Raw genomic sequence first — 25,588 nt, forward strand, 5'->3', positions numbered from 1 at the left:
CCCAGATCCATTTACACTACATCATTTTGCAGTTTCTATTTAAATTATATTCTGCTTTTCTATTCTTCCCACGAAAGAAAACAATCTCTCATTTCCCATATAATATTCCATCTGCCAATTTTTTGCCCACTCACTTAACCTATCTATATCCCTTTGCAGAAACTTTCTATCCTCCTCATAACTTGCTTTTCTGCCTATCTTTGTATCATCAGCAAATGTGGCTACGGTGCAGTCTGTCCTTTCATCCAAGTTATTAATATATAATATTGAGAGATTGTTATTACTTGTGCTCATGGCTGAGCATCATGGCAATGCCACATGGCTAATTGCATCACTTCTGGTTAAGACACGTACTTTGCATAACCATGCATTCAAATAGTTTTGCTAACCTCCATTTTCACAACATCCCCTGAATCTGTTAAGTTAAACACTGCTTTGCATACAAAGAGATATTTCTTATGGGGTATCAGTGCTACATACTGTTAGTGTAGTATTCTATATAATCTTCAAATTAATACCTTGAAATGCATTTTACTTTAACACATTCTCACATTAGTAACACTATAAACCTATATCTATCATTGAAATAAGTCCTTACTTCTGAGCAACAATAAACACTCCTTTAGATAGAACATTATACCAATAACAACTTAAAATGGAAACTCTCCAAAGTGCTAACTACATTCCATTTTCTTGGAAACGTGCTGCTTAGCGGCAGACTTGACTTGACCAAGTAACAGCTATGTGTGATTGTGATTTTGAACTGTCTGCTTTATTGGTCTGAAATTCGTTTTGGAATGGTTGCCTTCAGGTGTCAATGTGCTCAGTTTGGTACCTGTTCTTGCTTCATCGGCAAACTGCATACCTTCGCACACAGGCAATTTGTTTATGGGATGTGGGCGTCGCAGGTTGAGCCTGCATTTATTGCTTTTCCCTGAAGACATTTGAGAGTCAACCACATTTCTGTGGACCTGGGAAGTCACACGTAGGCCAGACGAGGTAAAGATGACAGGTTTCTTTCCCTAAGGACATTAGTGAAACAGATGTTTTTTTACGCCAATTAACAATGGTTTCATGGTCACCTTTAGATTTCTAATTGCACATTTTTATTGAATTAAAATTTCCCCATCTGCCATGGAGGGATTCAAACCTGGGTCCCCCGAGCGTGGCTCTGGGTCCCTGGATTACTGGTCTACTACACCACTATCTCACGGATGCTGTCGGATGCTCTGTTGTATGGCTAGTGGAGTTCTTTTGAGGTGTGACCTATTTCTCTTAGTGTAGCTCCAATCAGCATCTTGTAGGATAGTGGTTCCTTGCAAACCAGAAGACATAGGAGTAGAAGTAGGCTATTCGGTCCATCAAGTCTGCTCTGCCATTCATAGAAACATAGACATATAAACTTGGGAGCAAGATAGGTCATTCGGTCCTTCAAGCCTGCTCCGCCATTCAGTATGATGCTGGCTGATCCTCGATCTCAATGGCATATTCGCTTTTTCCCCCCATTTCCCTTGATGCCATTAAAATCTAAAAAAATGTAGCTCTTTAATACATTCAGTGACTTGGCCTCCACAACCTTTGCTGGAGAAAAATCCACAGGTTCACTACTCTTTGAATGAAGAAGATTTTCCTAATCTAAGTCCTAAGTGATCAACCCGGTTTCCTGAGACTGTCTCCTCTATTTCTGGATTCCCCAACCAGGGAAAGCATCCTGCATTTAGTCTGTCCAACACTGTTAGAATTTTATGCGTATCAATCAGATCTCATTGTGAGTGCTTAGAGACAGTGTGAAGGTTAAAAGACTGAATCTCTGCACAGTAGTCTGACCAATTGAAAACCAGAGCTTTCCTAGATGTCACAAAAATGATAAGGTGTGCACATCCAAATGTTCTCGTCTCTCCTGTTCAATTGTAATATTAATATTGTAATATTGAGTTAACATGCAACTTTGGAGGGAACAGGTAAGTTAGACTTGATTGCATGTAGGATTATAACTGTTTGTGCAATTGACTGCAGCCTTTCTGAGACTTCACATGGCAAATGTTTGGCCGGTTCATCCCCTTATCAAGGGTATGAACAGACCTTGCATCACAGAATTGCAATAAAATTGCACTGGATATTAAAAGACTGGAGAATTATCCCATTAGGTGAGGGTGAGCAGAATGTGTGTTGGACCGCACAGTGGACTGAGAGGCTACCTATGCGAAACATCAAAAGCTCTTACAGGGCTCCGAAGGGTCCATGCAGGAAAGAATTTTAACAGTTGGGGCATCCAGAATGACAGATATGTCTTGCAGTAATACTCAGGGCATTTAGGACTGAGATTTGTAGGACTCTGTGCAATTGGAGGATCATGTTTAGTTGGTCCTCACCACCCACAGTACAGTTGAGGCACTGTCAGTGAGCACACTCCAACATTACTTCAATATTTTCAGGATGATAAATATTCCAAGGGTTATGGGGTTAGTATGGGCAAGTGGTGACCGGGGACAAGTTATAAGAACTTCCAGAATCAAGATGTATGTAGGAGGATTCTCAAGGGGCCAAGTGGTCTACTCATACTGTTCTTCTCTGTGCATCCATGTCTCTGATTCTGCCTGAAGGAGCTGGAAGAACAATGCAACTTGCTTGATTGGCACCTGTAGCCCTGTTCCTTAGCCTACTGGGAAATATGGGAACTCTGTGGCCTGATGGGAAATATGGCCAAGTAACAAAGATACAAAAGAAATCACAGAGGCTTTCTGGAGACTTTCTGGGAATGCAGTTTCTACAACAGGATGCAGGACAGCAGGAGGCCCCTGGCTTCAAAACGAGATCATTCACAGCTACGTGATAAGGCAAAAGACATAAAAGGAGGGTGATTAAAATCAAATGACAGCAGACAGTTGCAGATCTTGAGCAAGGAGCCACATAATCTTTGTAGTCACAGAAACTGTTAATCTGCAAACCGTTTTATGGCACAATGGAAACAATGGATTCTGTTTACTGGATCTGTGAAACAACCCAGCAGCCCGAGGGTCGTAAAACTGACATCATTGAATCTTCGAAAAGCTGGAAGAAATCATATAAAGAACCAGGGATTCAAAGCAGTAGTGAAAACCTGGGGACAAACCATCACAGAAGACTACCTCGAGTCAAGGTCTCACTGACCAGTAAAACATCCTTTGAGAAAGCTTGACCAGCTGTTCTGATTAAGGTGGCATTTGGAGTTTGATTCATGAGTTGAGAAACAGTTACCACTTATTGAGTTAAAAGTCTGTGTGACACTTTATTAAGGCTATGTGTTAGTCTATGTGACAATAATTAATTGCATAACAATCGTGTGACACATTTGATCGGAATAAAGTAATCTTTATTCAAGAATACTTGTAAAAGTAGTCTGTGTGACGTGCCAGTTGTGACCCTCGTCGAGGAGGGGCAACACACCCCATCCACCGTTAACATTCAATCTCTCCACCATTGGTTGATGGTGGCAACCTTGTATACCTTCTACAAGATGCACTGCAGAAACTTCCAAAGGCTCCTTCCATACATATTGGGAGTGATTCTCCCTTCTGAGGACTAAGTCCCCATGCGCACCGGAAAACGGGCGAGAATCACTCTGGGCTTTTTCCTCCAAGGTATGGGGTGATTCTCCGTTTTCCAGGGGGATAGCAGTGCACTGGCGTGGGTCCCAGAGCTCTTGGCTCTGGCCGCCGGCGGGACCCTGCTAGCCAGACCACGCGGCCGCAAGCAGGTCCATGCATGAGCGCGGCGGCCTACCTCGGCGCATGCGCCGCCGACATAGCGAAGCCACACAGCGGGCCAGTGCGGAGGAAGATAGGTCCCTCCCAGATAGTGATGGCCCGCCGATCAGTGGCCTCCGATCGCAGGCCTGGCTACCGCTGAGGCACCGCCCCCCTGCCTTCCTGGAGTCAGATACCCCTCGCCGGTTGGTACCCCCATGTAAATCACACCGGCGGGAGATCGACCGGTCGACCTCGGAGAATTGCCGCAGGGGCCTGTTCCAACAGCCCCAAACTGGTGCCGCGTCGACCATGCGCGCGGGGCCGGTGGGTCCGCAGAAGCGCCGTCGCGCCGAATGTCCGGTATGAACGACTATTCTCCGCCCCTGCACCGGGCGCAATTCCGGAGCGGAGGGTTCGAGAATCCCGCCCAAGGACTTTGTGAAGGTATAGGAAAGCTTTTAGTTCCACTTACAGTTACCCGAGGTCATAGAAGAACAGAGCGCCTTGCCCAATTCTGCTGTAATAAATCAAGGAACAGAAGCCTGCCAGCCATCAGAGAATTTAAAACCAAATGTAAAGGATAAGTATCGGCAGCTTTTTCTGCCTGAAATCTATTAGCTATTAGATTGTCACTGGTCCATTGTACCCTTGTAATGGTTTCTGCATCTGTCTCCATGACATCCTGAATCAGAACACAGGCATCCTGAGAGCTCAATGAAAACTGTGCAAAAACATGCATTGTCATATGTCATAATTGATCACATATCCGCGACGCGTTCAAAGAGTGGAAACTTTTCCTGGTAATGAATGTGACTGACTGATGCCAGGGATCTCTCAACGATATGTGTTGCATTTGCAGGAATTCAGCATTCTGGCTAGCTGGCTCTCAGGATTCAAATGGAATTTGACAATGTTCTCCTGAACATGGCATGTATCACCTCATAGGCACACTTGTGAATTACTGACTGGGAAATAGATCACAAGTGGACCAATTGGTTTAAGACCACAGTGAACCTTCGGCTCGCAGTCAACTGGCGGCTGGTTCCTAGCATCCAAACCTTCCTGACATCCTGCTGCCCTAGCTGCTCTGGCCACTGCTCCTCCTGGTCTTGGATTAACCTGTGTTGGTGCCTCCTCATCAGGATGAGATCCAGTAGGAAGGCAGGGTTGCTTGATGCCTGCATTAACTATGCCCCATTTCATCTGTAAATGAATTGCAGTGATCCATCGAGCCACTATATTCTTTGTAGATTAGCTTCCATCTCCGAGCCTCGAAACATGGCATTCCCATCCCCACCCATTCCCGGTGAAGAACATCCTGGAAGGCCGCAGATGAGTGTTCCTTCAATTTACACATGACTGTCCAAGGAGAAATTGCACATTGATCATGTGTGAGAAACCTTCCTCAGAAATGATTCAGCTTGCCTCCATTATCCGTGAGAATCCACGGATATCATTGCCTTGATATTACAGAAAGACTTACCACATAAGCTCTTGGCAGCTATGACTATTTACCCGGGAAGATTAGGGTTTGGGGTAGGGACTCGCTGCCATCCACCACCCATGCTCACTGGAGGTATCCATCTCCCTTCCTTGCTCCCTTTCTCCTTCCTTGCCTCCAACAGCAGCAAATCCTAATGAGCAAAGATTGTCTGGTAGCTCCAGATCTTGATGGGCCTCCATTTGAATGTAACCCTTTAGTCATGGAGCAATTCTGGATTATTGGACATTGGAGTCTGGAGAGAAGAACACAGCGGAGCCTGGTTCGCCACAGAATGGACGAACGAATAATAGGGTGCCCCTTTGGTTAGCCCAAAAAACTGGACATTAATTGCTGCCACCCAAAAAGAGACTTCTCCCATATGCTTCAAAAAAAAAGCAAAATACTGTGAATACTGGAGATCTGAAATATTCAACAGATCTGGCACCATTTGTTGAGAAAGGCTCTAAAGAGTCATATTGGACTCGAAATGTTAACTCTGTTTTCCTCTCCACTCTTTCCTGCTCATCGTGGCTCCCTTTCCAGCCTCCACACAGCTTGGCCCACCAGCATCCGATCTCATTCAAGAAGCTGACATTTCTGAGCAGTCCCCAAGTAGAACAAAGCAGTGGCTACTCACTACAAAAGCCCGGAAGAAGTCAACATCACCAGGTGCACGCCACTTATATGTTTTGTAAATGTGAATGCAAAGGTTTTTTGTAAATGTGAATGCAAAAGTGTCGGAGAACTTAATTTCAAATGCCACTTAATTCTGGTGAGCTGGCCTTTTAATGAGCATGTGACATGCAAATGTACACAAAAGAGTTTAATGATACAGTCATCAGGAAGGTCAGGACGTTTTTAAAGTTCTGAGAACTCAATTGCAAAGTTTAACTGTTGGGAAACTGATTTTGAGGAAGTGGGACCCAGACTTAATAGACAGTTCCGAATGAGATTCTTTTAATAAGTTCATAAGATATAGGAGCAGAATTAGGCATTTGGTCCATCAAGTCTGCTCTGCCATTCTATCATGGCTGATATGTTTCTCAATCTGTTACCTACAATGCTACAGATCAAGAGTTGAACTGCAAAATCAACCAGAGCATCTCCTCCCGAGAACACATGAGCATGAATAGACAATTTAGCCCCCCGAGCCTAAATACCTTCAAAATAATCATGGCTGATCCCATCCTGGCCTCAATACCGCCCTGCCTGTTCACCATAACCCTTCAACCCATTAGCAATTAAAAATCTAACTCCTCCTTAAATTTACTCACTGTCCCAGCATCCATCGCAATCTGGGGAAATTAATTCCATAGATTCACAACCCTCTGGTAAAACCAAAAAGAAAATGCTGGAAAATCTCAAGCAGGTCCGGCAGCATCTGTAGGGAGAGAAAAGAGCTAACGTTTTGAGTCCAGATGACCCTTTGAAACCCTGGTTTCAGATTCCACCATCCGCAGTAATTTTCTTTTATCAGCCTGGTAAATCTTACTGCACTCCCTCCATAGCAAGAACATCCTTCCTCAGATAAGGACACCAAAACTGCAGATAACATTCCAGGTGTGGCCTCACCAATGCCCTATGCAACTGCAGTAAAACTTCTCTATTCCTATACTCAAACCCTCTCGCCATGAAGGCCAGTATACCATTTGCTGCCTTTACTGCCTGCTGTACCTGCGCGCTTACTTTCAGCGACTGATGCACAAGGACACCAAGGTCTCATTGAGCATCCACCTCTCAATTTACATCCATTAAAATAATAATCTGCTATCCTATGGGCATGATCTGCTTCAGTATTTGAGGAGTTATAAATGGTACTGAACACTGTGCCATCATTGTTAAACATTCTCACTTCTGACCGTGTGATGGAGGGAAGATCGTCGATGAAGCAGCTGATAGTGCACAAAGTGCACAAAGACACCAATGTCCCGCTGAGTATCTACATCTCTCAATTTACACCCATTCACATTTTTGCTACCAAAGGGGATAACCTCACATTTATCCACATTATACTACATCGGCCATGTAATCGCACACTCACTCAGCCTGTCCAAATCCCACTGAAGCATCTCTGCATCCTCCTCGCAGCTCATTCTCCCACCTATCTTTGTATCATCTGCAAATTTAGATATAATACATTTAATTCCCTCGTCCAAATCATTAATATATAATGTGAACAGTTAGGGTTCTAGCACAGATCCCTGTGTAGCGAATTCAACCTCGTATTCAAAAAGGGAGGTAGAGAGAAAACCGGAAACTATAAACCAGTGAGCCTAACGTTGGTACGATGGAAATTGCTGGAGTCCATTATCAAGGATTTCATATCACAGCATTTTGAAAGCAGTGGTGTAATCAGACAAAGTCAGGATGGAGTTGCCCTGGGGATCCTCTGGACCCCATGAATTCTCCTGGCACATGGACAAGGAAACCTCCTGCTTATTACCACGTACTGTACCCCCTCGGCTGATAAATCAGTAGTACTCCATGTTGAACGGCATTTGGAGGTACTAAGGGTGGTAAGGGCACAGCATGTACTCTGGGTGGGGTACTGCAATTCCATCACCAAAAGCGCTTGGCAGTACCACCACAGACCGAGCTGGCCAGTCATAAGGTCATAACATAAGAACTAGGAGCAGGAGTAGGCCATCTGACCCGTCGAGCCTGCTCTGACATTCAATAAGATCATGGCTGATCTTTTTGTGGTCTCAGCTCCACTTACCCACCTGCTCATCATAACCCTTAATTCCTTTACATTCAACGAGGTAGCCTCAACTGTATCACCGGGCAAGGAATTCCACAGATTTACCACCTCTTGGATGAAGAAATTCCTCCTCAACTCAGTCCTAAATCTGCTCCCCATCATTTTCAGGCTATGCCCCTTCGTTCTAGTTTCACCCTCCAGTGGAAACAACCTCCCTGCTTATATCTTAACTATTCCCTTCATAATTCTATGTTTGCAGAAGATCCCCCTTCATTGTTCTAAATTCCAATGAGTATAGTCCCAGTCTACTCAGTCTCTCCTCATAAACTAATCCTTTTAACTCAGGAATCAACCTAGTGAATCTCCTCTGCACACCCTCCAGTGCTAGTACATCTTTTCTCAAGTAAGGAGACCAAAACTGTACACAGTCCTCCAGGCGTGGCCTCACCGGTATCCTCTACAGCTGCAACAAACCAACTTTTTGCGATTCATGCGATTAGGGGGCAGCAGGGTAGCATGGTGGTTAGCATAAATGCTTCACAGCTCCAGGGTCCCAGGTTCGATTCCCGGCTGGGTCACTGTCTGTGTGGAGTCTGCACGTCCTCCCCCTGTGTGCGTGGGTTTCCTCCGGGTGCTCCGGTTTCCTCCCACAGTCCAAAGATGTGCGGGTTAGGTGGATTGGCTATGCTAAATTGCCCGTAGTGTCCTAATAAAAGTAAGGTTAAGGGGGGGGTTGTTGGGTTACGGGTATAGGGTGGATACGTGGGTTTGAGTAGGGTGATCATGGCTCGGCACAACATTGAGGGCCGAAGGGCCTGTTCTGTGCTGTACTGTTCTATGCCAGGTCCCTCTGCACAGCAGCTGGCTGCAATTGTTTACCATTTAAATAATAGTTCATTTTGCTCCTATTCCTACCAAAATGGATGACTTCACATTTACCAACATTATATTCCATCTGCCATACTCTTGCCCCTCACTTAAACTATATATATCCCTCTGCAGACTTTCAATGTCCTCTGCACACTTTACTCTACCACTCACCTTAGTGTCTGCGAACTTTGAAACATTACACTTGGTCCCCAACTCCAAATCATCTTTTTAAATTGAAAACTCCCTGAAGCACACCATTACCCACTGACTGCCAACCAGAAAAACATCCATTTATCCCCATTCTTTGCTTCCTATTAGTTAACCAATCCTCTATCAGTACCAATACATTAGGCATAATGCCACGCACCCCTATCTCATGCAACAGCCTTTTGTGTGGCACCTTGCTGAATGCCTTCTGGTAGTGATGATGAATTGTGTTGTCTATGTCTGTCTTCGTTGAGAGGAGGCTCCTAAGATACGGAACTAGGTCCACATTTTTCAGGATCACCACTGATCTTAATCGATGTCAGGGTGCGGGAGTTGTCATACTATGGTCGCTGGTTGGAAGAGAACATTAGTTTTCTAGATGTTTCGCAGAAGGTACATTTTCTCAAATGCTTTAGACAAGAATTCAACAATGATGTAGAGTTCAGTTTTGAGTGAGCACACACAAGCTTCATCAGTAAACTGATTTCATAGAGATGTTCTAAATCATGAGGGGCTGGGCAGAGTAGGTAGGGAAAAATTGTTTCTGCTTTGTTCAGATTTAAGACTAGTTTCAGATGTAACTAAATCGCCCTCAAAGCCAATGTAATATTCTATTGTCATACAATCGCTCTTCTCCAGTCGCTCCATTACTACTGGGCTATTAATTACATAGTACAACAATCGGCATATTAAAACTAATTTTTGCTGCTTGAGACACTTCAAGTAATTCTATAATGCCTGTACTCATTATTTATCATAACTTCAGCACACCATGTGAACATTTATTTTCCCTTTAAGTGTAAAATGTAAATATTTATTCAGTAACATCAGGATTTATATAACAAAACTTGCATTGCTCCTAGTCCTTTTCATGGCTGAATATTTTATCCAAATGAAGATCATTATTCATGTTATTTTGTGAACAAATTTACACATTTGCAACAATCACCAGTTGCACTATGATGGAAATTAAATCTGTTAACATACGTGACTGAAATAAATATATTGTCAGACTGGTCTTGAAAATTATCATTTATTTTCCTTCTTTCCAGTGGTCTTCCCTCCCACCTCTCCATCCCCTCACCCTCTGACTGCGTAGTGGTAGTATTGCAGGTTCGGTAGGGATAAGCTGCCCAAATGTTTCCCCCTTTGCAATGTCACCGCGGGGATCTTTGGGGTCTTTTCACCCCACACAAATTCCATGACCATTTTGTCTATCCTTTGGAAAAAGGCCTTGGGGATGAAGGTCGGTATGGATTTAAACAGGAAGAGGAACCTCGGCAGCACGTTCATCTTGATCATCTGCACCCTTCCCGCCAGGGAAAGCGGGAGTGCATCCCATCTCTGTAGGTCTTTTTTAACTTCCTTCGCTAGACTGGTCAGATTCCACTTGTGGATCTGTGTCCAGTTATGGGCAATTTGGATCTCCAGATAGCAGAATTTGCTTTGGGCTAGTTTGCATGTATTCCCTCCAGCTCTGTCCCTCCCCCGCACGGGTTCACTGGGATTGCCTCGCTCTTGCCAAGGTTGAGACCGTAGCCCGAGAAGGCCCCAACTCTTCCAGAAGTTTCACGGTTACTTTCAGGCCATTCTGTGGGTCCAAGATGTAAAGGAGAGCATAACTCTGTGCTCTCTGCCTCCTATTTGGACGCCCTTCCAGCCTTTCCCGTCTCGCAGAGCGATCACTGGGGGTTCGATTGCCAGGGCAAATAAGAACAGGGACAGTGGGCATTCCTGCCTTGTGCCTCTGTGCAGCTGGAAATATTCAGAGTTGGTGGTGTTGGTCTGAGCGCTCACCTTGGGGGCGTTGTATCAGGAGTTTCACCACGTGGTGAACCCCGTCCCCAGCCCAAACCGCTCGAGTACCTCAATGAGGTACTTCCATTTGACTCTGTCGAAGGTCTGTTCTGCATGCAGGGAGACAATCACCTCTGGTGTTCTCTCCCGGATGGGGTCATTATTACATTCAGTAGTCGCTTGATATTCGCAGTTAGCTGTCTACCCTTGACAAAGCCTGTTTGTTCCTCTGCGCTCACCTCTGTATGAAGTTCTCCAGTCTCTTAGCCAGGTTGCAAATATCTTCGTGTCTACACTGAGCAGCAAAATGGGTCTATATGAACCGTCGTGTCTTTGTCTCTTTTGGGTATCAGTGATATCATGGCCTGTGTTAGCATTGGAGGTAGGGTGCTCCTTGCTATCGAGTCTGCAAATGTGACCCGTAGGTGTGGGGCTAGGGCTGGCGCAAATCTTTTCTAGAAATCCGTTGGCAACCCATCAAGTCCCCCCCCTCGGTGCCTTCCCCACTTGCATGGAGAAACACATCTTTACAAATACCATGAAGAGCATGTGAGGGATACCGTACTTTTCTATTGGATTACTTCAGCAAATCAGAAAAATTGCATAAGATAACATTACAAACATTAAACTTAAAATAAACTGCTGATCAGTACAAATTTTGAGTACATCCTTTGCTTCAGATTTCTAACCATTTCATAACATTTTATATTCTGACCAACAAGTGTGCAAGTTCCATTTTCACAACAACTGCTCGAGTCCATTTTGTATTTGCTACAAATTAATCTCCTGTGTACAAAATTACTCAAAGCATTTGGAAAGAATGTTTGCTCAGGAATAACTCCAGATGTAAGCTGGGTGTTCTCTTTTCCAAATGTGCAAATGCTTCAATATTACTCGACAGATTTATAATAAGAACAGCTGGGAAAACAAGATTGATTTTGGAAAGACTTCTGGGGCGAAATTCTCCGCGGACCGACGTGACGCCCATTTCCGGCGGGTAAAAGCGGTGCGGATGACTCCGGCGTCAGGACCTTCTTTTAAGCCGGTAATCTCCGTTCCCGAAAGGGCCAGCGTTACGCGTCAGTTTCACCCGCTGCGGAAGTGGCGAGTCCCGGCGTTTGTGTGGTGGGGAGAGAGAGACCCGGCGTTTGGGGGGGGGGGGGGGGAGGAGGAAGAGAGACCCGGCGTTTGGGGGGGGGGGGGGGGGGAAAGAAGAGAGACCCGGCATTTGGGGGGGGGGGGGCGAGGAAGAGAGACCCGGCATTGGGGGGTGGGGGGGGGGGGGGGAAGACGAGAGACTCGCCGTTGGGGGGGGGGGGGGGGGAGAGAGGGGGGGGGGGAGGGGAGGAAGAGAGACCCGGCGTGGGGGGGAAGAGAGACCCGGCGTTGGGGGGGGGGGGGTTGCGGCGTTGCAAGAGATGGGGGGGCGGCGATGGAGGGGGGTAGGGGCGTTGGAGGGGGTAGGGGCGTTGGAGGGGGTAGGGGTCGTTGGGGGGTAGGGGTGGTGAGGGGGGTAGGGGCGTTGGAGGGAGGTAGGGGCGTTGGAAGGAGGTAGGGGTGGTGAGGGGGGGTGGTTGGGGTAGGGGGCAGCGCCGTGCAGAAGGGGGGCGACGGTGCGTTGGCCCCGGGCATCCGTCGCCCCCCCTCTCTGCACGCCGCTGCCCCCAAACACCCCCCACCATCCCTACCCCCTCCCCACCGCCCCTACCCCCTTCCCCACCGCCCCTACCCCCTTCCCCACCACCCCTACCCCCCTCCCCACCACCCCTACCCCCCTCCAACGCTGCAACCCCCCCTCCAATGCCGCAAACCCCCCTCCAACGCCGCAACCCCCCCCCCCCCCCCCCCGCATCATCATCAATGGTTGACGCCGTATTAAAGCTACTCTGTTTTTCGCCGACGTGACCCATGGCCACGTCGGCGGGACTTCGGCCCATCCGGGCCGGAGATTTGGTGAAAGAAAAATGTAATGAAATCCCGCCGGCGCCAGCTGTTTTCAGAGGCTGCCGGCGGGATTTGCACAACGCCGGTTTTTGGCCGGTCGGAGAATTTCGCCCCTGAACAATCATATTCTTCTCAGAAACACATTTTAAATATCAACTGATTGATTACTTAAACCCATCAACCTATGAACTGTGATTTTGATGACATTATTCACAGCATTTTCTGGGCCCATGTTTTAAAACTTGACTCACTGAATTAAACACCTTATTGCTAATCCTAAGAAGAATACTATTTGAATAAATTTTGTTTTGAAAAAATAAGTTTGACGTTGGCACAATTAGTATTTTAATTTTTAAATATTCTTGTAAATCAAAACAGCTTTCAATGTCAGGTTATGTTGCATTTATTCTCTTGGGCAACAGATAAAAACAACTCACCATCATGTGGTCTGAAGAAACACTCTGATGGATTGTCAGAGAGGTGGTCCACAACTTTTTCAAGCAATTCTGCAAGAACTAAAATTTGAAGAAATAAATAAGACATTCTTCGACAACACAATAAGGTCTGCCATTATTAAAACGGCTATTTTTTTTAGCCAAGTTATATTTTATCGATTTAATGTTGGAAAATAAAAGAGTGAACATGGTTTTCACTTTTTTATGACATTTCAACAATAGTATTCAGTCTGTTAGAGATAGCACTAGAAAAGTGCTCAGTTGAATTATAACAAAAATAAGAAATAAGTAATAAAAAGTGTGCAAAGGAAATTAATTAAAAAGTGACCACAACAAACTAAATGTAGGGAGTTATTTTCAGAATTTCATTTTGTTTATTATTTCCATTTTATTTGGAGGAGTGCATTTTGGTCAGAAAATCTGTCGGATTAGTTGTTTGCCAGTAGTACTACAGACTTCAAATCAAGGTGTTTTGTTGGCAATGGCATTGGAGGGAATTAAGTTCAGGAGTACGAATCAGGAGCTATCCGGGTTGCATTGAGCTAGGGCTTGGTTGAACTGGTGTTGTAATGCTTCTGACTTTGACATGCTCTCATCTTCCTTTTCATCTTACCTTTTCCTTAGTCAGAGTGAGTCAAGAATTCTGAATTCCCATTCCCAGAGAGCAGTGCAGGGAGAGTTATTGAAAGGCCAAGTGAGTTAATAATAATAGGTTCTTTATTAAAAATGTAGTCAACACCTTATAGGGGGTAGACACAAAAGTAGAGTTGAGGCCTGAGGGGCGTACGTCTGCTCCAAATTTGTATGTTTATATGTATGTATACATTGAAACCAGGGCCAAAGAAAAAGAAAGACTTGCATTTATATAGCGACTTTCATAAACTCGTGATAACCCAAAAAACTTTATAGCTAAATAAGTACTTTCGAAGTTTATTCACGGCTGTCGTGTGTCATGTGAGAGTCCCTTTAAGAAAAGTATTTTTTATCAAATGGCTGCAGTGATGTCAGTGCGTGGGTGGAGCTGGAATGTGATTCTGCTTTTTACTTTCGTTTTGAGCTGGAAGCTCTTTTTGGCTCTGTGTTTTAGTTTCACTTTCAGTTTGAGAGCCGCATTCAAACCAAGCAGATGTGTATCGCTCTCTCTCTCTCTGCGATCTAAAGAATGTCTCCAGATCACTTGATGATTTCAAAGTAATACCTGTTTCTGTAGAGAATTCAAACCTACTGTCTTTGTTAAAAAATGTTTTGACTTATGGATGTTGTTAGGAAAGATGTTAATGGTTACTTAGTGTACTGTATCTTTTTGGGAGGTTATCAGTGTTGGTAGTTGATAAGATGTTTACTGTGGGTTTATAAAATGTTAACTGGATTCAAAAACATTGTTTTTGTTTTAAAAATCTTTAGATCTCTGTTGCATCACACCAATTAAGTGGGCCCTTGTGCTCCCCATCTAACCAAAATCTATTCAAAGTTGTGGGCCAGGTGAACTCCATGATATACTTTGGTGTTCTCTAAACACTGGCCCATAATATGTGCAGCAAACCGTCAGCCAATTGTTATTACAATCCCACAGAAACAGCAATTTTATTATGTCCTGATAATCTATATTTATTGTACTGACTGAGGTATAACTATTAACAAAGGTACCAAGGATAGCTCTTATTTAATATAGTGTTCTTTTTGCCCACCTGAAGGGGGCATATGGCTTGGTTTAATGTCACATTCAAAATCTTCCGTGGTACGCCACGGAAGAAAACCCTGCTTTATATAGCATGTCTCATAACCACTGGACATTTCAAAACACTTTATGCCAAATGAAGTATTTTCAAATTGTAATCACTGTCATTGTATGGTATGCACAGCTAATTTGAGTACAGCAAACTCTCACAAACAGCAATGTGATAATCTGGTTTGTGATGTTGTTTGAGGGATAAGCATTTTGTAGGATGCTGGGGATAACTGTCCTACTATTCTTCAAAATACTCCCATGGAATGTTTTTACATGGAGGCAAATGGGCCTCGGTTTGACATCACCTCTGAAAGGCAGAAGCTCAAAAAGTGTAGTGCTCGCTCTGTATTGCAATGGAGTGTCAGCCTAGACATTTGTGCTCAAGATTCTTGAGAGGGACTTGAACCCACAGCTTTCTGACTCGGTGGCAAAAGTGCTAACTGAGCCACCATTGATAAAGCATCACCCATGTTTGTTTTCAAGTGTTTGCCAAATCAGAACACTTGGCTTATTCTGCACGAAAGGACAAGGGTTACAATTTTCAGAGGACAAGAGGTTACACTTTCTTGAGATACATTCCAGCCATATGAGCAGAGGTTCCTCTGTGAACTGATCTTCCTTTACAAAGTTAAAGATGTTTGGTAAAGATAACATCTATACTTTCACAATTTATTAAAATACTGTACTAGTTTCTCAATTCAAACTGATAGATCAAAGTTATTAATTTAAATGATTTTCCTCAATTCTAACCTGAATTCCAATTCATTCTATTTTACAAATTCAAATTGAAATCCATCGTCTCAAATCAAATTGACTTGTATTGTTAATTCAACAGAGGTTCCAGTTAGTTATACAAGTCGCTGTCAGTCCTAATTGAAATTCTAATCCCTCTTCTTAATTAAGTGCTGTAAATATGCTTTTCGATTTCATTACTCACTCTCACCACTGGGCACTCCCAGGTAATGTGCAGAATACGCCTGATTATGCTCCAATGTGCTGTAGCTCAAACCCAAGAAAAACATATCTTACTGCATCATTATGAATTTTCCATCAGCCATCCTTGTAATTTCTGAGCAAGATTACTAATTTAGCATCAATTCTGTCCTACTCCTGACTTCTGTCCAATTCCGATAATTGATTGTGCATTAATACAAATCACACAATCTATTTTACTTACATGCTGTAGTGTAATTAGCTGATTGCTACAAGTTTGTAGCGCAGATTTCTGAGTTGTTATGAGCAAGATTTGAATTCTCGAATGCATGAAAAGTTGCAAAAGCTGTGAAATGCTAAGCATTTTAAAATGAAAGCGACAACAGAAAATCTAGACTGAAATTTCAGGGGAACTCTTTTGGTGTGGATCAGGAGTAGGACAGAACTTTCAGCAGCCCTCATAGATACTGAGTCACATGGTTCCAAATTTTGAGATCTGGGGCGGGATTCTCCGAACCCCCCCACCGGGTCGGAGAATTGCCCGGGGCTGGCGTCAATCCCGCCCCCACCGTGTCCCGAATTCGCCGCCACTTGAGATTCGGTGGGGGCGGGAATCGCGCCGCGCTGGTCGGCAGGCCCCCCTTGGCGATTCTCCGGCCCGCGATGGGCCGAAGTCCCGCCGCTGACAAGCCTCATGGATGAAACCACCTACCTTACCGGCGGGAGCAGGCGGCATGGGTGGGCGCCAGGGTCCTGGGGGGGGGGGGCGTGGGCCGATCTGTCCCCGGGGGGGGGGTGAGGGGGGGTGCCCCCACAGTGGCCTGACCTGCGATCGGGGCTCACTGATCGGCGGGCGGGCCTGTGCCGTGGGGGCACTCTTTTTCTTCTGCCTTCGCCATGATCTTCACCATGGCAGAGGCGGAAGAGACCACCCCCCCTGCGCATGTGCCAGGATGACGTCAGCAGCCGCTGAAGCTCCAGCGCATGCGCAGACTAACGCCGGCTGGCAAAATCCTTTCAGCCCCGGCTGGCGTGGCGCCAAAGGCCGTTCACGCCAGCTGGCAGAGCGGGAACCAATCCTGCGTGGGCCTAGCCCCTCAACATGAGGGCTTGGCCCCTAAAGGTGCAGAGACTTCCGCACCTTTGGGGTGGCCCGACGCCGGAGTGATTCACGCCACTCCAACACGCCGGGAAACCCCGCCCCGCCGGCTAGGGGAGAATCCTGGCCCAGGTGTATTTACATATGCGTGACAGATGTTGGGCGAGATCTACCAGCCGCGTTGTACCCGAAAAGCAGCGTAGCTGGTGGAAGACAGGAGATTCCTCTTCCGGGATCTACGCAGTTCACCACGCTTCCCGAGAATGAACGTGATCTTGTGAGTCGTCGCAATGTGACTCGCGCTCACTGTGGTGGGATCACTTTCTGGCAAATCTGCATATTAGAGCGAGATAGCTAGTTTCACTCTAACATGCAAACGAAGGCATAGGATTTAACCCTTCGTGCGAGTGCTAGTCTCCACAAATGGAAACGGCACTCTTGGGGGTCTCTCAGGGGATCAGATGTCCCCAGGTGCTTGCCCTCTGGGCACCCTGGCACTGCCAGCGCCACCTGAGTGTTAGTCTGGCACTGCCAAGGTGCCAAGCTCGCATATTTCACAACAGGGATCAGGCCCAACAATGCCCTGTGTGCAAGCAGCGGGGGGGGGGGGGGGGGGGGGGTGTTGAAGGGCGGGGGGGGCAAGGCGGAGCATGATTTCATACTAGTGTCATGTGAGAGTACCTTTGAGAAATGGGTGTTTATCAAATCGCTGCAGTGATGTCAGAGTGTGGCTGGAGCTGGGCTGTCTGTCTGCTTTTACTTTCGTTTTTGAGCTGGCAGCCAGAGTATCTGTTTAGTTTTGTTTTCACTGTTGGAGCTGCATCCAACCAAGCAAGGTGTAAGTTTGATCTCTCTCTGCATGAAAATAATATCTTCAGGTCACTTGCTAATTTAAAAGTGATAACTGCTCTCAGTAGAGAATTTAAATCTGCTGTCTTTGTTAAAGAGGGTATTTGTCTTATGGATGTTGATGGGAAAGATTAAGGTTACTTATAGAGTACTGTATTCTTTGGGGAAAGTATTTGAGTTGATAGTTGCTCAGATGCTTACTGTGCGTTTCTAAAATGCTAACTGGATTCATACAATAAACATTGTTTTGTTTTAAAAGTACTTTAGATTTCTGTTGCATCACACATGTAGAGTGGGCCCTTGTGCTACCCATAGCCAAAATCTATTAGAAGTTGTAGGTCAAGTGAACTCCATGACACATTTTGGGGCTCTCTAAACCCTGGGCTGTAACACTAGTCAGCACTAAGGATGGCATATCAATGGAAATCAATCCACATTGAGGATTTGTCAATGCTGAGGACTCTGTGGCTACTAGCAAGACAAACGTTTAGGGAAGGGCTATATCTGGAGATTTCCTAAGTTGCTGAATTGTACAGAGAGCTTGACACAATCGGAAAGTTGACTACCGATTGTTGAGTCATGGTAAACCGTGGTCGTGTTTAGACCAATTCAAATGGTAAACAAAGGTATTTCTGTTGCAGTGACTGATTTGCTTTCTATTATAACTGGCTGGAAAAAAGTACCCCGGCCACTCGCTACTGATCTCTGCTGGCGCTAGGAGCGGCACCCAGTTGCGATTCCCTCCCCTTTACCATGTAAATTTATGCATGGAGGAGAGGTCATCAGATTCCGTTGGAATTTTTGTATCAGGCCGCCCACCATTTTGAGTGAGCAGTCCAATACAGAGGCCAAGCAGTGGAACCCCCTTACCCTATAAAGCAAATACTGTCCCCCACCCCAGGGGGTTTCCGCTGTTAAAAAGGAGTGAAAGCACTTAACTGCTTTTGAAGTGGTGAGGAACTATCAATCATAGAAAGAGTGTTCATAAACACCGTGGTGAGCATAAAAGTAGGGTACTTGAGATGCATTCAAGCATCAAGGGAAAGAAAGATCAATAATCCACCAAGCACTTAGTCTCTGGAGTAATAAGACTGTCAACCACCAGCTAATGCAATGTATTCCAGCTAAGCAATTTATTGCTGTATGAAATTGAATGGAAAATTTGCATTTCAAAGCCTGATATGGGATTTTGAGGCCTTTGAAGTGCACTTGGCTTTCGAGGAAGCCGCTGCCACTTGCAACAGCTGCTGCTTTAAACACTTTTTATCTGATTGGTGTCTGAGTGTCTCTATTTCTATTGGTGTCGGTGTCTCTATTTCAGAGTCAGAAGATACAACATTGAGCATGTTGGCGTTAAGAGAGTTTGGAGGCGACCCAGCAGGCTGGTTCAGCAATGGAGACAGATAATCGAGAGGAACCTCGCAAGCGAGCATCCTTCATGAGTGAATGCGATCTAAATGTCGTTGCATCAGTTGCCCCTGGAGCCAAACATGGTAAGAGACTGGTCCTGTTTAGCAGACGACAATCTAAGAGAGCCAGCGATCACTGTCATTGAACACTGTGTCGTCAGGCATGAAGTACTAACGAGGTCGATATTGAACTAGGCAAGCCCTTATAAATCTTGGTTATGGCACAGCTTCATGGGATAATCAAACTTAGTCGTGAATGAAGCCTGCGACCCATTAACATCTCAGCTTTGAAACCCCAGTTACTGCCTGTGGCGTGGTCCTGTATGAGAATATACATCTTGCTAGCTTGGTGATCATTGAGCCCGAAGTCTGTTTCTTTAATAATAATAATCTTCATTAGTATCAAAAGTAGGCTTACATGAACACTGCAATGATATTACTGTGACAATCCACTAGTCGCCACATTACAGCACCTGTTAGACCCCATTTAGCAATCTGCATGGCCTTCTCTACCAAGCCATTTGATGTTGGATGGTATGGGGCAGTACGGACATGGCGAATCCCATTGAGCTTGTAGCCACCTGGGGTGACCACTGCCCAACACAAAATGGAAGATTGCAAGGAATGCAGGGAAAATGGACATGTTGCAAAAGCAAGCAGCTTGCAAAGCCCTTGTGTATTCTGGCTACTGCAGAAACCAGTTCTGAATGCTGCAGAAACCAGACAGCACTGTGAAAGAAAACAAGTAAGCATACTAATGAGGCGATACCGGGCGATCCCCAGGTACAATGGAAACAAGTTAACACAAATCGATACATTAAATGGAAGGCCAGATTTTTCGGCGCCAAAAGAAGTCCAAAACAATAAGTCCCAAGAACCGCCCAGGGATCGAGGAACTGCCCCGTTATTGGGGAATTCAAATCAATCGATAGGGAACAGACCCAATCAATTGCGAGTGAATAAAGGGTCCGCCCAGACCCTGAGAGAGGTATAAAACAGAGACCCCGACCCCAGCTCGCTCTCTCTGCCAGCCTCTCCTTGACCAGCCAGCCCGCCCAGCAGAACACCGTTGCAGCAGAAGAACCTTGAGGAGAAGAGGCCTGGACAGTAGCCGCCAACACGCAAGTGTCATACAACGCACGCTACGAGAGTAGACACTCCTGACCCCCTTTAGTCCAATACTACTGGAAGCCTGCGGACCCAGGACAAAGCTAGAGGCCGTTGTTCCCTGATCCTGCAGTCCCCTTATCCAGATAAGTATTTGGCCTATTAGTGGTAGGATTAGCCTAGTCTTAATAGTTTTATATGCATGATTAGTAGATTATTGTAATATAATAAACGTGTTTTGTTTGAACTTACTAACTGGTGTATGGATTTATTGCTTTGAATTTGAACTTGAAACTTGTGGCGGTATCTTAATGATACCTGGCGACTCCACAGCTAAGGAACGAAACAGAGCCAAATTGAGTGTTAAGCACACTCACCCAGAACGAGCTTCACAAAAGTAGCAAACCTTTCACACGTGAAAGAGGCCCCATTACTTGTTACGAGCACCTCAGAGATTCAGTGGGTGGAAAAGGAAATGTGCAATCACTCAACGATCACCCGAGAGATGATCATCGCCACCTTATGGACCTCCGGCCACTCTGAGTGGGCATTCACCAGGACAAGAAATATCAAACGCAGGAATGAACCAGCAAAATCGGTGCATGCAAGTCGAGGGGCATCCCTACCACTCCAAGGGCGTAGGATTGCACCTGGTGCTCTTGACAGATGGAGCACTGTTGGGCCAATGTCTCGACATCCGTGTCCAAATCCAACCACCAGACATAGCTTCTCGCCGACATCTTTATTTTGGACACTCAGAAGTGCTTGTTGTGAAGTTCCTTCAACACAGTTGCTTAGCCTTTCTTCAGAACAACAACCTGTTGCCCCCACAGGAGGATACCATCTTCCATGGTCAGCTCCGAGAACTTGGAGGGGAAAGCCTTCAACTCCCTAGGTAGCTGTAGAAGCTGGCCACCGTATAGCACCAGATGCCGCATTTTGGCAAGGACGGGATCTGTTTGCGTCCATTCACAAATACACGAGCCAGTGATGGGCAAGGTGTTAAAAATTCAGGACAGCGAACACTCCGTGCTGTTTGGGGATTTGCGGATTCGGTCTGCAGGGAAAGATGGCTCAACACATCAGCATGTGCAATCTGGGTTCTGCTCGAAAGAGCATTAATAGGTAGCCAATATACAAGGCCCAGCACGAAATTCTCGCAAACACAATTCACAGAAGAGGCCCAGCAATGGCTTGTGATCCGTGACAATATAGAAATGGTGGCCACAGGTGAACTGATGAAAACGCTTTACATTAAATATGACCTCCCGACCTTTTTTTATTTGGGCATATTTTTTCTTAGCTGCAGCCAGCATTCAGGTGGTAAAGGTGATCAGACATTCACACCCATCGCTCATCCAACGAGACACGACTTCCCAAATGGCGAAGCATTGCACATGATGTATAATGGTTTTGAAGGGTTGAAATGCATCAACACCTTCAAAGAGGCAACCGCTGTTTCACATTCTTAAACGCCTCATCGCCGACAGGGTGCAATGTAGTGGAGATGTTCCACATCGGGTAGCTCCCGCTTAAAATTTGTTTGTAAGAAGTCTGAAGTCCGGTCCTGGGGGAAGGTTTTTTTGGAACTTTTTTTTGAAAGAGTGAAAGAAAAAGAAAAATAATAAGTCGTTAAAGGATCTGAAAAGCAGCTGGGAAGAAGGGAGCTAACGCGGGTTCACCGTCGAATGAGAGGACCAGCAAAAGCGCTGAGAAGATGGCGGATGCTGGACCGCATGGTGGGGCCGTAATGCTTCCGGTGAAAAAAGATAACCGAGGTGATGGCTGTGGAGGTGGAAAAGCAGTTTGCGAGGCACGTGGAAGCGTTGAGGAAGGAGATGGCGGTCGCACTGAAGTCATTGGTGGAGGAGGCAATTGCCCCGGTGAGGGTAGCTGTGGCAAAGACATCGGCCGAGGTGAGAGAGAAGGGCAAGAAGATGAAGGAAGTAGAGGAGGCCGTGTCGCAGCACAGCGACCAGCTCACCTCGATGGGGGACGAGCTGCAGGGGGTTGTGGAGGTCAACAGAGGACTCCGAGCAAAGCTCGAGGACTTGGAGAACCGCTCAAAAAAGCACAATCTGAGAATTGTGTGCTTGCCCAAAGGGACAGAGTACTCCGCTAAGATGCTGGCAGAGTTGATGGGGCAAGAGTGAGAACCCCTCCCGGTATGAGCTGGACCGAGCTTATTGTTCGTTAAAGCCGAAGCCCAAAGTACATGAACCGCCAAGAGCAGTAATTTACTGCTTCCATAAATACCACATGAAGGAGAAGATGTTAAGCTAGGCGAAGCATAAGCGCAAGGTGCAGTGGGACGGTGCTAGAGTTCGGATTTAACAGGACTTGACGGTGGAGTTGGCAAAGAGACAAGCGGCGTTCGGCTGAGTGAAGGCGGCACTGTACAAGGGGGTGCGATTTGGTATGGTATGCCTGGCGAAGCTGAGGGTGACATATAACGCCAAAAATTTTTTTTTTCAAACCAGTGGAGGTGGCTGAAGCGTTCGCGAAGGCAGAAAGGTTTGGGACAGACGCGAGGAGCGGAGCTGGGAGAGAGATTGTGGACTGTGATTGGGGAGCTGGAAAATGTAAAAATGCTATAACTTTCTTTTCATTGACTTGTATTGTAATTTACTTCACTTCACATTGTTATAGAGTTTAAGTTTTTGTTTGGGTTGATAGGCATTCTTTGCTGCAACGGTTATATGTTATTTTAGTGAAGCGTATGGGTTGGATTGTTGTTATTTTTTTGGGTGTTTTGTTTTCTTTTGGGACTGGGTGGGAGGGAAAGTTATGCCTTGGGGGTGGGGGCCACCGCCCTAGCTAACTAAAGTTGGCTAGTGAACGGAGGTGAGGGGAGAGGGGTGCTGCGGACATCGGAGCCTGGTTAGCAGGTTTTGGTGGGCCCACAAAGCGAGCAAGGTGGGGGGGGTCAATACTGGCAGATGTTTTTTCGAGAGGAAGTGCAGGGGGGGATTCTGTGAGGAGGGGGAAGGGGTTCGATGTTAATAATGGACAGGGGCGGATAAGGCTCATGAGAGGGGCCCGGTGGTATGATGGTGATGGATAAGAATGGGGGGGTGTGCGGTGAGAGACCCCCCAGTTGGGATAATGAGGTGGAATGCGAGGGGGTTAGGAGGTCCAGTCAAGAAGTCAAGGGTATTTGCGCATCTTAGAAGTTTGAAAGCTGATGTAGTAATGCTGCAGGAGACTCACATGAGGATGAAGGATCAGGTGAGACTTAAAAAGGGCTGGGTTAGTCAGGTGTTTCACTCTAGATTTGACGGAAGGGCTCGAGGGGGAGCGGTAATGGTCAGCGAAAGAGCATGGTTCTAGATGGAGAATGTGGTTGCAGATCAGGGGGGTAGATATGTGATTGTGACAGGAGTGCTGGAGTGGAGGTTAGTGGCGCTGGGAAGTGTATATAGTCCCAATTGGGACGATGTGGGATTCGCGAAGAAAGTGTTTGGGGCCATCCCCGACTTGGACACACACAAACTGCTAGTGGGGGAGGGGGGGGGGGGGGACTGGAACTTGGTGCAGGAGCCAAGGTTGGACAGGTCACGGCCGCGCTCGCTGATCTCATCATGGGGGGTGGGTAACTCAGCAATTGCAGTATCAGATCATGCTCCGCATTGGGTGGATATGGTACTGGAGAAAGGGGTAGTACAGAGGTCGGGGTGGAAATTAGATGTGGGACTGTTGGGGGACTGAGGGTTCTGTGGCAAAATTGAAAAAGTAATTGAGGAATATGTAGATTTCAACTGTATGGGTGAGGTATCGAAGGCAGTTGTCTGAGAGACTCTAAAGGCAATGGTCAGGGGAGAGATGATCTCGTTTAAGGTCAGGGTGGACAAATCAGAGAAGTTGAAACGGCAGAGAGTAATAGATGAGATGTTGGAGATAGATAGGAGTTATGCAGAAGATTGGGACCAAGTTGGAAAAGAGGAAGAAACTGCAGGCGGGCTTTGACTATCTACTAGGAAGACAGTGTGCAAACTGAGGTGAACAAGGGGTGCAGTTTACGAGCATAGAGATAAGGCATTAGCAGGTCAGCTTCGGAAGACAGCGGCAGCAAGGGAAATTGTTCAGGTGCGGGACAGAGCAGGGAAGTTGGTGGTGGCTACAGATCTGATTAACAAGTTCTTTGAGGAATTCTATGAGAGGTTGTGCAGGTCAGAGCCACCTGGGGGACACCGGGAAATGCAGGAATTTTTAGATGGGCTGGAGTACTCGAGGTTAAGGGAGGGGGACAGGGCTACATTAGATGGAAGGAAAGTGGAGCAGGAGATAAAAGATGCAATTGGGAGGATGCAGTTGGGGAAGGTGGCAGGGCCGGATGGGTTTCCAGTGGAATATTATTAAAAAATTCAAGGATAATCTGGCACCCCTAATGGTGGGGATGTTTGAGGAGGCGATAGGGAAGGGGGTTTACCACAAACTTTGGGGCAGGCATCAATTTCCCCGTTGCTTAAAAAAGATAAGGATCCAACGGAATGTGGGTCATATAGGCCCATATCACTTTTAAACATGGATGCAAAAGTATTGGCAAAGATAGAATCATAGAATTTACAGAGCAAAAGGAGGCCATTCGGCCCATCGAGTTTTCACCGGCCCTTACAAAGAGCACCCTACTGAAGCACACGTATTGACCCTATCCCCATAACCCAGTAACCCCCACTTCACATTTTTTGGACACTAAGGGCAATTTATCATGGCCAATCCACCTAACCTGCACATCTTTGGACTGTGGGAGGAAACCGGAGCACCCGGAGGAAACCCACGGACACACGGGGAGAATGTGCAGACTCCGCACAGACAGTGACCCAGCCGGGAATCGAACCCGGGACCCTGGAGCTGTGAAGCAACTGTGCTAACCACTATGCTGCCGGCAGGTAAGCCTCCCGAAGGTGATAGGTGAAGATCAGACATGGTTTGTGAGAGGGAGGCAGCTCTTTTCGAATGTGAGGAAGGTATTGAGCGTGGTTATGGCACCGGCGGAGGGGCAGGAAACAGGTGGTTGTGGCATTGGACACCGGGAAAGCGTTTGACCGGGTAGAATGGGGGTACTTGATGGCAGTTCTGGAGCAGTTTGGGATTGGACCAAGATTTGTGGACTGGGTAAAGCTACTATACAAGGAGCCGAGGGAGAATGTTCATACAAATAACATCAGCTCGGGATATTTTTCTCCCCACCGTGGGACTAGACAGGGATGTCCTAGGTCCCCCCTGCTGTTTGCTCCGTAGATACAACATTTCTAGTTTGGTGGGGAGAGTGAAAGC

General features: G+C 46.3%; 1 protein-coding gene across 1 annotated transcript in view; it reads right to left on the reverse strand.

Moving 5' to 3' along the window:
• Positions 1-25,588, reverse strand: part of tbc1d32 (TBC1 domain family, member 32) — a 348,975-nt gene that overhangs the window by 100,401 nt on the left and 222,986 nt on the right. Inside the window, 1 exon segment of the mRNA XM_038799703.1 lies at positions 13,168-13,245. Coding sequence (XP_038655631.1) covers positions 13,168-13,245 — 78 coding nt within the window.

The sequence above is a fragment of the Scyliorhinus canicula genome, chromosome 6, assembly GCF_902713615.1.
Source record: "Scyliorhinus canicula chromosome 6, sScyCan1.1, whole genome shotgun sequence".
NCBI lineage: Eukaryota > Metazoa > Chordata > Chondrichthyes > Carcharhiniformes > Scyliorhinidae > Scyliorhinus > Scyliorhinus canicula.